At 39.1% G+C, this 15,674-nt stretch overlaps 1 protein-coding gene across 4 annotated transcripts; it reads right to left on the bottom strand.

The window, feature by feature from the left end:
- Positions 1–649: 649 nt before the first annotated feature.
- On the bottom strand, positions 650–14,816 carry LOC116926238 (centrosomal and chromosomal factor). Of its 4 annotated transcripts, none has more exons than XM_045177630.1 (3): positions 13,431–13,933; positions 12,368–13,354; positions 9,602–10,317 (listed from the first exon to the last, which is right to left on the bottom strand). In XM_045177630.1, the coding sequence occupies exons 2-3, from the start codon at positions 13,341–13,343 to the stop codon at positions 10,031–10,033; spliced, it is 1,263 nt and encodes a 420-aa protein (XP_045033565.1). In that variant the 5' UTR covers positions 13,344–13,354; positions 13,431–13,933; the 3' UTR covers positions 9,602–10,030. The 4 variants fall into 4 exon arrangements, with proteins under 4 accessions (XP_045033572.1, XP_045033565.1, XP_032788962.2 ...); XM_045177633.1 differs by adding an exon at positions 11,210–11,303 and having other exon boundaries at positions 10,181–10,317; positions 12,368–14,816; XM_045177637.1 differs by lacking the exon at positions 9,602–10,317 and adding an exon at positions 650–7,171 and having other exon boundaries at positions 12,368–14,814.
- Positions 14,817–15,674: the final 858 nt, after the last annotated feature.

Raw genomic sequence — 15,674 nt, 5'->3', positions numbered from 1 at the left:
TTTTTTTTCGATGTTAAACTTTCGGGATGTTTATTGTGAAAAAAGAAAATGTTGCAACCGGCAACGTCATGGACCATCTTTTTTTTTTTCCTACATCCTTTTGACACGTCAGTAACGAGAAATCTACCTGCGTCATCTTTTTTTTTTTTTTTTTGAGTACTAGACATTTTCTCCGTATCCTTTCATCTTTTTTCTCTTTAACAACCCTCCCCCCCAGAAAATATCCTTTTTTCAATGTTTTATTCATCCCCCTTCCTTTTTAGATTTTGTCTGGCACAATCCGGACCATTGATTGCACCTGGCCCTCAGGTTTGTCTGGCCTTTTTTTTTTATATATATCTTCCGTCTTCTCTAAGCCGTCGTCTGCTGTCGTCTATTTCATCATGGCCATCGATTCTCAATAATAATAATAAATTCCCAATGACAGAAAACGATTCTCGGAATGCTTTCTAGTCGTATACACACACGTACGTTAAACATTGAAGGGGGGGGGACGTACAGTTAAAAGATTATTTCACACAAAAACTCCCGACATTCCGGCAATGATACGTTGTCTATACATAGTAGTAGCTCGATCTCATCATCATCACGTTTAATTAGAAGCCATAAAAAGCCCTTCCACCTTAAACAACAAACATTTTTTGTTTTCTTTTCAAACAAAAAAAAAAATATATAAATGTCTTAAATTATTGTTGGGGAAGAAGAAAAAAAAAAGAATAAACCGGAGATGCAGTCGTTGTCAAGTTCGCTGCTGCTGTTTTCCTTTTTAAAATGAAAACAATGGAGAGGTGGGGGCTGGAAAAAAAAACATGTGTGTGTGTGTGTGTGTTGTATCATCGTAGTGTGTGAAACACGCCATCTGACTATTAAAATAAAAACACTCGGGAGAATAGAAGTAGTAGAACGAAATAGTTCTACAACTCCCGCAGTCCCTTTTGTGTGTGCGTACCTGCGGGCGGCAGCGCTCCAAGCGGAGCCAGACTTTTTCGAACCCCAAAAAAATAAAAATAAAAACACATTACACACACCCCATTGTGTTTCGGGAGGAATAAGGGACGGATAATAACAGTTCGTTCTATACTACTGGCCCGTTTCTATGAAATACTAGAAAAGATTGAGAGAAGATGAGTGGGGTGGGTTCTTTTCTGAGTTTTCAGACAGACGGGGGGAGAAAAACCCAAGTTTCCTGTTGGGTTGCCAACTTAATGGCTATCCCCTCCAGGGGGGGTTAGTGCGTTGGAGGAAGAAAAGGTTCCCTTTTTATTTATTTTTTTATTTTTGAAAATAAGAAAAAAAAAGTTAATATACATATGAAGAAAGAAAAAGGGTGGGGGGGAGGGAAAATTCAGGATTAACAATACGACATATATGCATATGTACAATATATAGAATTTTTTAAAAAAACTTATGCTAGAGAGAAGATGATGATTCATGAGGATTTATCCGGAATTTTTTCTTTAATCACCGTTAGAAAAGTAAAATGTCTTTAACCGCCGGATTGGGACATCCTATTCAAATGGCGATAATCTCCCCACTATCGTAGAGGTCGTCAAGGGATTGGCGTAATCGTCTGTGATTAATGACACCATATTAAAAAAAGCCTAAAATATTATTCGGAAGGATTTTCTATAGGACGTTAATGGCACTGCAATTTCTCGAGTCGGCAGAGCAATGTACGACATTTTTCTCTTTTACAAGTGACAATAAAAAGCAAAAAATTGAGCAGCGTGAATGGCGAGAAACGGCGTTTGTTGATTGGCAAATAATGAATCATTGAAATAAGGTCAATTCGCTTTCTCTTGATGCCGGTTTTTACACCAAAAAAAAAATTGTGCGATCCCATTTGATCGTCGCCAACACAGCGGAACGCGGTTATAACCGAAAACGACATGTACGAAACAGAAAAAGAAAAAAAAATGGAAATAATTGACGCCGCGGGAGAGGTTCACTTAAAAAAAAAAAAAACCTCCCGCACAGGAAAGAACTCTCTCCGTTTTTGCTGCTCCCAGTTGGTCCCGACGAGACAAAAGAAAGATGATTTAAAATCATTGGGGGGTATATGCACACACACACAACTGGCTGTAATTTCTTTGTTGTTCACGGAGTCCTGGCCGTTGCGGTCGGTCAAGGGTACACACACAAGAAATTCACGCCAAGGAAGAAGAGAAAAAAAATGTGTGTGTGGTTTCTCCCTATTTTTTTTTTTCTTTTAGTTAATAATAACAAACGGTCGTACATTTATTCGTTCCGCGCCCTCGGTGACCTCCCCCGCATGACGCCATCGTCGGGTGTATAAATCGCTAGACGCGTTTCCTTTTTGCGCGCACGCAACTGAACATGAATATATTCTTTCATTTTGGAAATTTCCATTTTTATTTCCACGTCATAATTTCTCACCCTCATTGGCCGTGAATAGACGAGGGATTTAAAAAAAAAAAAAAACATATTTGAATAAAGCGGAAGAAAGAAAATCCGGATTATAACAGGACGCAAAGTTTCATTCATTTCATGTCGAGCTGACGTGTGTCCAAAAAGTTTGAATGTTTACACGTGTCTTAAAGAGATTGCAAATCATAAACTCTACCTCGAAGAAAACTTTGTCCAGGATGATTTAATCCCTGTCAAAATGGGACTGGAGAGATTGGATCAACTGATACGAAGGATTGATTTTTTTTTTTCATAATTCAATACACACGCAGCTGCACTCACGATATTCTTCTCATCTGGAACAAGTCCTCTATTCCAAAATGTGTTACACAAACATACTGGTATGAGGGCGATTAAGTCGAGATGGATTATATAATAAGCCCCCGTTCTTTTCCCTTGTCAGCTGTTGGGGCATACACAGCCCGTGATCGGAATATATTTTTTATTTGAAGTGGCACGATAGCCCCCGTGACTCAGCATCACCCGATGATAACAAGACTTTTTTTATATTTTTTATGAATATCACAAGATTATTGTCTATACCCCAGGTGGAATAAAAGCCTCCAACTAAATCGGATGCTGATGAGTTGAATTTCTGTGTGTGTGTGTGTGCCTTTAGCGATATTTCCTATCGTGTTGTAAAGAAGAAAGAAAGAAAAAAGAATTAATTCAGTTCCAGACGTGTATATAGTCGAGGGTTCATAGAATATTATTACAAGTGGCTGCAACGCGCTCGTTCCAGCTGATGCAGATAAGATGCATTTCTCTCTCCCCCTCCGTCCAAACTTTTGTGTGCGTACGTTCTTTCGATTGGTTGCTGACGGAATTAAAAAGCAATCAGTTCCTTTTTGCTTCTCTCCCCCATACAGAGAGAGAGAGAGAGTCCCCTGGACTGACTATAGTTTCTTTTTTTTTATGCTGGAACACCACATGGAACGCAGGGGCTGAGGATTCTCTTTTTCACAGAGGCGGTGTCGATGGATCTATAGAATCTGTTGTTAAAAAAGGTTTCCTCCTCCTTCTACTTTTCATTTTAGATCTCCTCCTTCCACCCTCAACTTAGGCCTGTATGGTATAAATCAAGGTCGTAAACAACATCTCCTGGAACATTTTTTTTTTTTTTGCGGCGAAAATGTTTGATCCGCTGGAGTCGTGCCGCGTTAAACAAAAAAAGATGAAATAAAAATGGAGACTTGAAAAAAAAAACATATCTAACAGCCCTATGGTAGATCTAGAGAAGTATAAAAAATAAAAATCCTTGACCACGCCCACACCATAAAAAAAAGGAGACTTGCACATCTCTATAAGTAAAAGCTACGAGCTGCACTTTACTCTTTAAAAAAAAAACAGATGACGAATGAAATTTCTTTTTGATACAATTATTCATGATTGGTTGAGTGGCTATTCAATGGAAAATTGGTTTTAAAGAAAAAGGCCAGAAAAAAAAAAAGATAATTTGAGAAATGAGCGCGGCCTTCTCAATTGCCTTGGTTTGCGGCTGTGAATCGCGGCCGCGTGAAACGACACTTGATTGCAATGATCCTTGAAAACATCTTTGAAAGAAACCAGGTTTCCGAATCTATTGCAATCCAGCAGCTCAGCAATTCTTAATTTATTAAACACTTAAAAAGCATCTATTGATTGCAAAGTTGTTGGAAAACATTAACTTTCGAGATTAGGGCGTTCCAGCAACGACATAATCTATAAGACTCTCTCTCTATATCATACAGTATTTATTTCAAAAAGAGAGAGACAGCCACCGGTACACACACATATATATGAAAAGCATCATACATATAGATTACGTTGGCTGGGGGGAGTAGGGATCACTTGATACCACCGGGCAAAGTGCACCACAGTCTGCGTTGTAAGGGAATATGGAAAAGTCAGTCAATCGTCATCATCAAGTAAAAAATAAATAAAAATAAGAAAACAAGTTTCCATGTTTCCTAGCTGCGTTGCTATGGTTACCGTCTCTCCATATATAATATGAAACAGGGTAGCACATTCAACTGTATCAGTAAAAAAAAAATTAAATAAAAGGAGACTGGATAATAAAAGATCAGCGCCGCCCTGGTGTGTGCAACTCTTATTATTCTTTTATGATGTTGTGTAGTAGTATAAGCGAGTTGGCAGAACTTTTCGGCAGACGGTGAATCTGCTTATTAAATGTTAGATATAGGACCCATTTTGGACAGCACACATGTTGTTGCTTCCGCGAACTTTGTGCCACCTCCCCTTCAACTGTATTATGCATCTCGTGTATCGCTTTCGGGCACACATATCGAACCGTTTTGTGCTCTGCCAGAGAGAGTAAACAAAGTTCTCCTTGAAAACCGAAACTCAAATAGATTATTAGTTGAATGCTTGCGTTATAGGTTGAATTGTGACGAAAGTGAATCTAGTACATGTTCTACCTGTACATGCGGGCATTTTCGTGATTACACACAGCTGGCCGTTCACCTGCGCAAACACAGCCAATATGAGTAGGACACTTTGGTGTGTGGGTCATAAACAATTGGTATGTATACGAAAAATGGTCCGTGCTAAACGTGAAACAATAGCTAACCCCATCCAAGAGTTAATACATTTTTTTAAAAATGAAAAACAATAGGCACCTCCCCTTTCATTGGGTTTAACGATCGAATTGAATAGGGATCCTCATCAGGTGAGGGAAATAACAAAAGATTTTCGTATAGAAACATAACCGAACGTGCAACAATGGGGCGCGTCACTCAAAACCTCTTTTTTCGATCGAACGTTTCTTTTGTTTTCACGTTATTTATACACGGCGGAGAGAAATTCGAGAGAGAGAATTGTTGATAAACATGTTCAAAAGGCATATCTTTAAACATAGCCCGCAAAAGAATATCCCGCAGAAGCCGCAGGCAATGACTCACGGTCGATTTCGACAGGGAAAAAAAAAAAACTGACGTGGATATCGTGTGTGTCATTCACATGGCTCGTGAATACATTTATTTTGTTAGGTATTTATCCCCCCACGTTTTTCACATCTGTCATGTCCTTGCCTGTTTTTTATTATTTTTACGTATACTGGTTCACCTAGAGAAAAAATGAGATATGCAAAACATGTGGCTTTCCTTAACATCTATGAAAATCTAGAGCATTTGTGCATCTGGAAATATGAAATTTGTTTGAAAATTTAAGTTTAATGTTGTTATTGTTGCACTCCTAATTATACAGAGGGTTATTTGTTTCGAATCGCTCTAAATCTTGTCGCCAGAGGTGGTAAAAATTTTTATTTTTTTTTACCTGAAAAAAAGTTGTTTTTATTGAACCACAATGTTGTTTATAGGCTGCGCAAGTACGCCGTTGGATATGATTTTGATTATAATTTTAGCAGAGCATGTGAAAAACAACAACTTGGGCGACTCCCATTTAATGACCATCTATTTCTTGCATGTGCCATCGACGAAAAGTTTTCAACAAAACAAAAAAAAAACTTCTCATTTTGAAAATAAAAAAAAAAACACCGACGATGAATAACAAGTTTCTATAGCCCTGCGGAACAGAGCCCCCCTCCTCTACCTTTCCAATGATTATTCATGAAAATTCCACACACAAAAGGCCTTTAAAGTCGATCGTGCAACAGGGGGCTCAATTTCGAATAAATAGGCATGTGCTGCAAGAAGAATTTCTGAATAGATTTGGGCATTTGTGTGTGTCTAAATTATTCCATACATTTGGCGAGAATGAAGAAAAAGGTAGTCCTCATTATATCCATATGTGATTCGGATTGTTAAAACGTCTAGACGACATTTCCCGAATGAATTAAACACGATCAAGAAATTTATTTTAAACTATTCTCTTTTTTTTATCAGCTACTGCTGAATTTCCCCGGAAAAAAAACAAAAGAGACATTGACATAAATTTATATATGAACCGGTTACGTGAGATCGTGTTTCTATTAAATCTTGATTTCAATACTTGTATTGATATGTTTTATGTGTGTGTTGTTATTGACTGATGTGTGCATAACAGAATGACGATCAGGGTGATATTCACACACAACTTTAATTGAAAAAAAAAAAAACACATTCTTTTGGACTGGACGCTTAAAAACGATTTTCTGAAAGGGGAAACGAGGGGAAACAACTAATGGGTTCCCGTGCATTTAAAGTGCGTGTGTGTCGACGGTTTAATGACGTGGTAAACTGTTCGTTTTTTTTTTTGAAGGGGAAAAAAATATATATAAGTGGAAGAGCATTAAAAAAAAAAAAAAATTCAAACGGCGCCATTTTTGCCAAAAGGAAGGCCGACAGCTTCGGAAAAGTCAGTCGTGAAATGTTTTTTTTTCTTTTCTTTCCCCGTTACTTGTTTACACAGACGTGTGACACACCCAACCGCACCCTTAAAACGAACACAAAAGAATCCAATTTGCAATTATTTATTTGAATAATTGAACCGATTCCAAATTTCAAAAAAATCCTTTTCCTGCCCTTTTGAAATCTTTTTTGTCCTGTTGCCAAACTTCAAGAAAAATGTGTCTCTTTTTCCGAAAATAAATCCGGGTTTATTTGAAGAAAAGGACAACTTTCCATTTCCATGAGACGAAAAAGCTTTAGTGCAGTAGCAAATGCTAGAGTTGTATAATGAAGTCTAAAAAAGAAGGTAGTTGTTGAGTTAATGCGTTCGGCTTTGTTGGCAGTTGGCCCAACCATTTTGCCCGTCAGTTAATTGGCGCCGACGTGTCTTCGCGTCCTTGTTATCTTGTCCAGGTTGCCTTAGGACAAACAAAACAAAAAATCTTACATCATTTAAGTTTTCTTTCAAAAAATCATTTAAAAAAAAAATGAACGACTAATTTGGTTCATCCTAAAAAAAAAAAAAATGGTTTGTACCGGACATTGTTGTTTACTGTCCCTCAGGCCATATTCCAGAGAGTAAACACACAGGTAAGAAAAAGTTTTGCGTGCAATCAGGAATGCTCAGCACGCATTGTGCTGGCCCAAAACGAATACTTTTAAATGGACACACACACCAATAATAAATAAGGCTTGAAAGGAGGAGGGAACAGGTTCGTGATTATATGGAGATGACAATCGCACAGGGACGTATAAGGTTTGTCAGTGACACACGTCGATACGTTCCTTTTTTTTTGGGTATTAGGGGAAGGGATAAAAAAAAGGAAAAAAAGAGTTGGTGATGCAAGACCCTCATCAACCCAAATAATTCCATTATTCATTCTGGAAAATGTTTTGTTTTTCATGTCAATTCTTTTTTTCTTTAAATTAGAACGTCCGCTATATAGAATTTGAAAAAGGTTCTTATAATTGCGGCCGATGTATAATAAGAAAATAACGAACCCCCTCTCTTTCGAAGCAGCTGGTAATCAGATTTTTGTTTGGGGGGGGGAAAGAGATTTATATTGAGGGATATAAAAAAAAATTCGAGACACACAGACAAAAAGAAATGGGAGGATAAAAACACAGCAGGTTTCAATCAAAAATTCCATATCGGCTCTCTGGATAAAATGACGTCGTTCTTTTATTTTTTAAGGGTTCAGTACAAATAATAAAAAACAAAAAAACAGTGAATTGTTCTACCGTATAGTATATATTTTTTTAATTTAAAAAGAATTACAACATTTTGTTAAGCCTTACCCCATTTCGATTATGAAAAAGAAAAATCGTGATAGGGAAGAGATGCCGAATGGAATAAACGCGTTTATTGTCTCCGGAATTCCTTTATTTTTATTTAAAAAAAAAAACACGTCGCGCATTCGACGCGGATCGTTTGTAAGAAAAAAAAAAAAAGTTTTTTCGTTGTCAATCCGACTCGGTTCTATAACGTTGGTCGTTACGCTCGGTCGTGTTAGTCGCGTGATATATTCCCCCTGGAGGCATATAACGCAGACACGGTAATTTAAGTAAACCTTTTTTTTTTCTTGAAAATAATAAACATTTCTTTTAAAAACAAGCGAATTTTTTTTTTTAAATTGATGATGGGTACCTCCCCGCCTGCCTATATATACACGTATATATTTAACTTTTACAATAGGTAAATGACGAAACCCCGTCCCTTTCATTTTTTTTTTTTTACCTGTTCTCTTCTTTTTTGGGGGGTTTTTTAAGGACCAATTTTCAACAGAGAAAAAAAAAAGAGGTAATTTTCGAGTGAATTGCAATTTCGGAAACCAATCAAGTCGAAGGGCGCGCGCGCGGCATTTTCAAGAAAAACCGGCCTAAAGGTAATTTTTGTTCAAAATGCGATGGAGGAAAGATTCCGAGAAAAGCCCCAAAGTTTCGTGTGTACCTGGTTTTTGTGGGCCAGGTTATTTCCGTCTTTCTAAAAAAACAAAAAATAAAGGAAACGCGAATTAAAATGCCGGCTTGTGATGGATGTCATTTCTCCATAAAAAAAAAACAAAAACAAAAAAATGGAGTCTGGCATCGGAGGATTTCCACAAAAAGCTTTTGCTTATTATACACAGTGACGACGTATAGGCGGCCCGAATGGCCCACTGCGGCCATTCATTTTTTTTTTTCTTGGGGGTTCACGACGCCGATGAAAATACAAGAATCCTTATTTCGATGTTAAGAACACGCCTATTCTAAACAAAAGCATTTTGTATGCAACCACTCCCATTAAATCATGATTTCACGACATTTTTATTTAACAAAAACGGACCCTACAGAATGTCGTCTACATTGTTTAACATCTTTTATGATTTTTCATAGCAGGAAAGAAGCCATTCAATTGTTTCTTTTTCGAAAAGTCACCCTTCCCGCTGCCGTGTTAATTGAAGAGGGAAATGCGCAGCCTGGCATGAAACTTTTGTTTCTCCTTCTCGCATAAGAGGCGTGAGAAAAATGTCTTTGGTCGGAACCCCATTTTTGCGCCACAGTCCAATGCGTTTTTGTTTTTATGATTTATGTCTGTTACAAGGTCAGTTGTGTGCGGTTCCGACTTTTTTTTTTTTTATTCACGCTAATGATCTCTCTCTCATTTTTGGCAACTGATTAAAATCCGTCAAAAAGACATTCTTGTCTTATCATGTTTCGAAAAATGTTTAAGGCGCCAGACTTGATGTCACGACGGTAAGAACACAAACGTGCAGACGTCAATCATCATCACTTCCATCTGTCGAATATAAAAAAATTGAGCTATCCAAAAATGTGTTTGTGCCGGTTTAAAACAAAAAGAATAAATCGACTATTTTGCCCATTAAAGGTTTTGTATTACAATCGATCCCCCCTCAGGCCGAAAAAAAAAAAAACACGCTATTTTTTTTAGAACCATTTTTCTTAATTTTCTTGCATGTGAAACGAAAAAAATTTGTTTTTTTCAGGATTGAAATGTTTTTACATGAGACAAAAGAGGAGGGGATTTTTAAACAAGGCCAACGACGTATCACAGCACCTTTCTCCACACACACGAGACACACACACACACAGAGAGAGAAAAACAAAAGAAACACAGTCCCCGATCTTAATTCAAAACAAGAAAAAAACAAACAACACACACACAAAAAAAGAGAATGAGAAAAGAAAAAAAACCCGTTTGACAAATGTGTGTGTGTGTGTAACTATGTATAATATATATAGAGTTAAAGAAAACTGATATTTGAATTCGAGATCATTTAAATATGAAAGGCGGCCATCATTGAAGAAGACGACGGATGGTTGGTGTAGTGGGGATTGGACTGGAGATCCACCACGGATGAATCGTTCCATCTTGCCCAGCTTGTCGTTTCGACATTTTGTTGTTGGAGGATAACAGGAGCTGGGCAACCGTGTCTGGCGGCCATCATGGCTGTTGTGTTGTACGGAGCCCATCGTTGAGCTGGAAATGGATTCGATCGAGACGGGCAACAATGACATCCTGACTGGTCCGTTGTTGTCATAGAAACTCGCGCTCGTGCAGCTTCTACAATCCCATGAAAAAAGAAAGATACATCAAAAATCAAATTTCACGTCTAACATTGTCGGCCAAATTACACCACCCCCTCTCTCTATTATTTTCTTTTAAAGAATCACGTCCCGTTTCCAAGTGAAAACGAGTCGCTACCAGTTGTGAAATGTCTGTGACGGTCGGAAATGCGGTAACTAGCGTACATCTTATTAAATACGTAATCAACATAGAAAGAAAAAAAAAGCGGTCAAGATGATGATTACCAACCGCTCGTTTCAACAGGAAATGGTTAAGCCGCTGGAGTTTTTTTTTTTTATCCCCAAAACAAGAAATTCTTTTATTTTTGTGTGTGGTTGTTAACCACCCTCGTACATTTCCTACTTTTTTTTGTTTTGGGAAGAACCCAAACCCCCGGTGGAATTATACCGCAATCAACTTTAATTCTTCCTCGGAGAAATAAAAAAAAAACGCTCCCGGTGATTTTGAAGAATAGCACGACTTTCCCGAAAAAAAAGGGAACCTGATGGCGCGTGAAATCAAGGTCAGTACTTGTTTTTCCAAACTTCCTCACGCCGTGAAAACCGTCCAAGGTAATGAGAAAGCGAATTTTCGTCTGCACGATCTCATCATTAACGACGCCCCCCTCGACGTCTCGACGCCAAATTGGTTCTTCACTCGAAACATTTTCCCAATTGTTTTTTGTTTTTTCACTCGCAAAAAAAAAAAATTACCGCTACCCTAATTTTCTCTCAAACTTCCTGTCCCGCTACATTAGTCAACTGGAATACAACATGTCGTGTTTTTTTAATTTTCTTGAAACTCAATCAGCCCGAGTTCCTGTTTAAAACATTCAATCTAGGTCCTTGCAAGTTGAAAAAATCAGTCAAACGGAATAGATGTTAATCACCTTGTGTTTCACAGTAGCCCACCAACTATCCCCCCTCTTCTTGTATCGAATGTCAAGGGGGGATTCTTAGATGGCCACACGCAGGAAATCGATCCTACAACCCCAACAAAAAAAAAAGTATGAAGGAAATCTCCAATAGAAATGGCCCTCGTATTCAATTTTCAACAACAAAATGGGAAAAGAGCTTTATCTTTTTTCAAGATGGACGATAAGAAGAGGCCAATCCTTAAAAAAGTAAAGAGCAAACGAAAGATGGGAACAACTAGATAAAAATGACCCTTAACAGCAGAGGAGGGGAGAGTTCTAAACAGGAAATGCCAGTTTGGTGGAATATGGACTGTGTTAATGAATTTCCATTTTAAACGTATATTTCGATTGTAGCAATCGGAAACCCGTTTCCTTTAAAATTCTTGATGACATTTTCGAATTTGGAAACACCAAAAAAAGCCAATTTTAGGAGAATCACCAAATTTGGGCAGACGAAAAGAAACAAGAAAGTTAACATAAAAGACGTCCATTAAAATGAAAACTTTTTTAAAATGATTTCTCCTTTTCAGATTAAAAATCCGGTCGACATTCATCATTTCCGTGACGAAATTTCCAACTTAAATTCCGGACAAAGTCAGATCCCCCCCTTCCTTTTTTGCTACTCCCGCGGCCTGTACGGTTATTAATAAAATGGTAAATAAATGGGACCGACGTCTGTCGCACAGTCCATTTCTTTTGATGAATACTGACGCGATGGCAGCGGGTGGAATAATTGAATAAACGGACATGGAAGGGAGAGAAACTTCTTTTTCACTACAAAAAAAAAAGAGATGCGTGTCACGGTGCGCCCTAACGGCGGGGTGTGTGTCACATGGCCGTGACGTGTCTCGTAACGAGGCGCAGAGAATAATAATGAAGCCCGATCCTGTATGCAACGTCACGAACATCCTCCCCAACTCCCCCCCTTCTCTTCTTGCATTTAAAGTGAAAACCCTCCCCCCCTCTACGAGCCACTCCCTACTAACATCGCGGATATAATAATCAAATCAAACGTGCATACAGATATGCTGCAACCTTTTTTCACATGACATGTTTTATCCATTCTCTCTCTCTCCCCCCCTAACGCCGGCGATTGTTACTCCCTCGGCAAGTAAAAATATCGTGACTGACCTGCTGGACGGGGATGTTGAGGAGCCGGAAGAGCTGTTGGTTTCATGTGCTGGCTGTATTTTAATTGTTGTTGGCGTAGGAGAGACGTCCATTGTGGTTCTGATGCATTCATCCAATTATTGTTGGTCGTTGGCGGATGATGAGCTGTGGCAATTCGATAAGAGTTGCTGGTCACGGGACTAGATGCCGACGGATGCTGTTCGGAATCCGTTCCACGGCCGCTATCTTCCGAGCTCGACGAGCTGACGGGTGCAATGTTCATCACAAAATATCCGGTACAATCCGGTCGGAATTGAAATTGTTGACTTGATTGTTGTTGCTGCAGCAAAACTTGATGAGTTGCTGTTCTGATGGTGGGATTCCATTGCTGTTGCCTTTGTCTTGACGGTGATTGGCGTACTGCCGGAGGCGGGGGAGGAGGAGGTCGACGGGCAATCAAAAGCAAAGGCTTGGCTCCGGGCGGAGGCCGACTCACGCGCGGTAAATCGTATTCGATGGAGCAGTCAACCGTCAATGGTTGTGAATAATCTTTTAAAGGATCCAGCGACAATGGCCGCGACGGATGCACACTTCTTGCGGCTGCGACTGGATGACACGATGCGTACAGACTCTGCTGAAGTTGAGCAATCCGCTGAGATACTTTGCAACTTGAAGCGGCCGGAATAGCCTCAGTCAATGCATCCTCCAACCTCTTCCGCCGTGAGGCACGTGACTGCTGGCTGGATGTGACGGCTTGTTGTTGAGGCATCAGAAATTGTTGTTGACTATTGCTACTACCGTAAACTGTTGTTGTAAACTGGTCTACCGGTTGATGACAAGGAAGTTGTTGTTGCATTCTGTACTGATTGCTGTTATTCAATTCCATCGACATGAATGAATTCTGTTGTTGTGGAACAGCCATAGCGGATGGTCGATTGAAATGATGATACACGACTGGCATCGAAGAAGAGTTGTTGACTCCGCCGCCGGTGGCCATTAAACTAGGCACTGCACAACAAAGAGCGCTCATTTTAATATCACAAACACGACTGAAAATCAATTAAACAAAATAACGTTGGCCTACCAACAGAAAAAGAATATTCAAAAATTGTTGACTATAAGTTTAAGTCTCATCTGTGTGAACGGCTTTTGTTATTTTTGGGTCTCTCACAAACACACATGAAAATCGAAAGCAGATGAACACGTTGCTTGTTGACGGCGTGGAAGCTCGTCACCTACTGACACGAACAGGCGGCCAAGGTTCGACAGCTCGATGAGGAAACACTAGCGCCACATACCGGACAGAAATGGAAATACATGCCGGGAATCTGTTTCGATCCGCGTGTTCCACGGTGAACACATGCGATGCCTGTGACCTTCACATTTTTTTTTTTTTATCTGGCTGAAAATAACAAAAAAAGGGAGAAAAAATGGAGGCAGAGAGAGAATTCCGAATCGGATGATCACGGGACAACGACACACATTCTTAATTCAGGCTTATAATTTCCCAATGTCTCTCTCACGAGACAAGAAAAAAACAAAATGAAGGATTTCTATCATGACAAACATATCTTGGAACCTGTTCATCAATAAAAGAAAGAAATTATACTTTTTTTTTGGGGGGTGGGGGGTACACATTAAAATGTATTGCCTTGCCCGACTACCTGGGAAGTTTGTCTGATTGCTCATGTATACGTCAATGCTTTCATTTTTATCCCATTTTCTTGACGAAGGCAGTTGACCTTTTCTTGACACATTTTTTTTAAAATACAAAATGTTGGCAAAAAAATAAAGTCACGGGAAAGGAATTGGGCGAGTGATGGAGTACAACGTGAAATTGGATTCTCGGTGCTCGTCTTCTTAAATCCAGGTAAACAAAAAATATATATATCGTCACGCTAGGCTTGTCAAACGGGATTATCGTGAAAGAAACAACTTAAAACTGACGTATGTTAACGATGAATTTCTAATTGTTTTTGGGATGCATCAGGATGACTTTGAAAAAACTCATTTTGCGCGGTGACAGAGGAGTGGGTTACACCTACCGATTAAATTGCGCGCAATTCATTTAGAGCAAATTTCCTAGTAATAAAAAAAAAAAAGAAAAATTGCCCACAGCTACGTATATTCGTCTAGACTTGAATTCATTTCCAAATAATGGGCAATCTTTAAAATCGAACTGTGACCGAATTAGCATTTTCGCGTTCACACTGTTACTTACACAATCGGATTTGGAATCAATTGAAGTGTTGTGTTGCTTGGCGTAAATGGGATTACGTTTTCGCTTGAAAGAGGCCGCTTGCCTATTTCCGTGTGTTTGTGTGCGTACCTTTTTCGTTTTTACCTGTGCGTGTTATTTTTACCGAAGGCGTCGTGTCTTGTGCTTTGGAACGACAAAGAGGAGGAAACAATACACACGTCCTCCCCTAAAAAAGAAAAAGGTAAAATTTATGCGTATAAAACATACCCAACGCCTCTTCGCCTTCCATTCGTTCGAGGGTTTATAACGGCAAAAAAAAAAGAAAATGCATTGCATCGAACACGTGGCGCCTCCCGCGCGCCACCTATCGGCCGATCCAAAAACCCCAATCAATATTTGCAGTCTTTTTTTTCAATTTTGCAGCCAAATACTCAAAGGATTTTTATTACAATACAAATTACTCCCCCCCCCCCAAAAAAAAAAATTATCTGCGTGTGCTAGCTAAACAGCAAAGCACTTTTGGATTCCCTTGACGTCAAGTCATTCTAGGAAGATGGAAAAAGCGATCGAATCTCCTTTGTTTAGAACTTTTTTTTTACGACGTCTGCAGACAATATAATAATACACGCCATGACGTCGTGTCGAGTAGTTCCCTTCCCCACATATTCTTTCTTAAGTCACCAAAAGATAAAAGAAAAGGCTGGGATTTTGTACGGCTGGGTAATATCTTCTGTAGACGTTATACATAAATGACAGATAGACGATAAGGTTTTCACAAGAACATTCAAATTATATTCGCCGAAGTGACGGCAAAAGAATTTTCTGTTTCACGTCCCATTGGGATGTTTTTTTTTCAAATCCACGAGAAAACCCCTACGACTCGAAAAAAAAAAGATTAAAAGGCATCCATCTTTTCCTGTTTGATCCTTGCGCGAGAAATAAGTTTGCCTTACCCTCTCTCTGTTCTTTTGTTTTATCTTGAGGAGGAGAACATGTCGCCCCATTGTTCAAGGATCTTTCCTTTTTCCCCCACTTTTTTGTTGTCTGATTTTGGGATGAGTTCAAAAATTTTCTGGCTCTGCTCTCGAAATCCCATGGGCATCTTCTCTTTTGCTTTCCAAAAAAGTC

The sequence above is a fragment of the Daphnia magna genome, linkage group LG1, assembly GCF_020631705.1.
Source record: "Daphnia magna isolate NIES linkage group LG1, ASM2063170v1.1, whole genome shotgun sequence".
Classification (NCBI taxonomy): domain Eukaryota; kingdom Metazoa; phylum Arthropoda; class Branchiopoda; order Diplostraca; family Daphniidae; genus Daphnia; species Daphnia magna.
This window is presented reverse-complemented; position numbering and strand designations above follow the sequence as displayed.

Bases quoted from the DNA above. Each gene is read 5' to 3' on its own strand.
- LOC116926238 (XM_032933071.2), bottom strand. From the start codon at position 13,376: ATGAGCGCTCTTTGTTGTGCAGTGCCTAGTTTAATGGCCACCGGCGGC. The intron at 10,318-12,367 runs GTCAGTCACGAT...ATGGGATTGTAG, and splicing joins TCAACATCCCCGTCCAGCAG to AAGCTGCACGAGCGCGAGTT.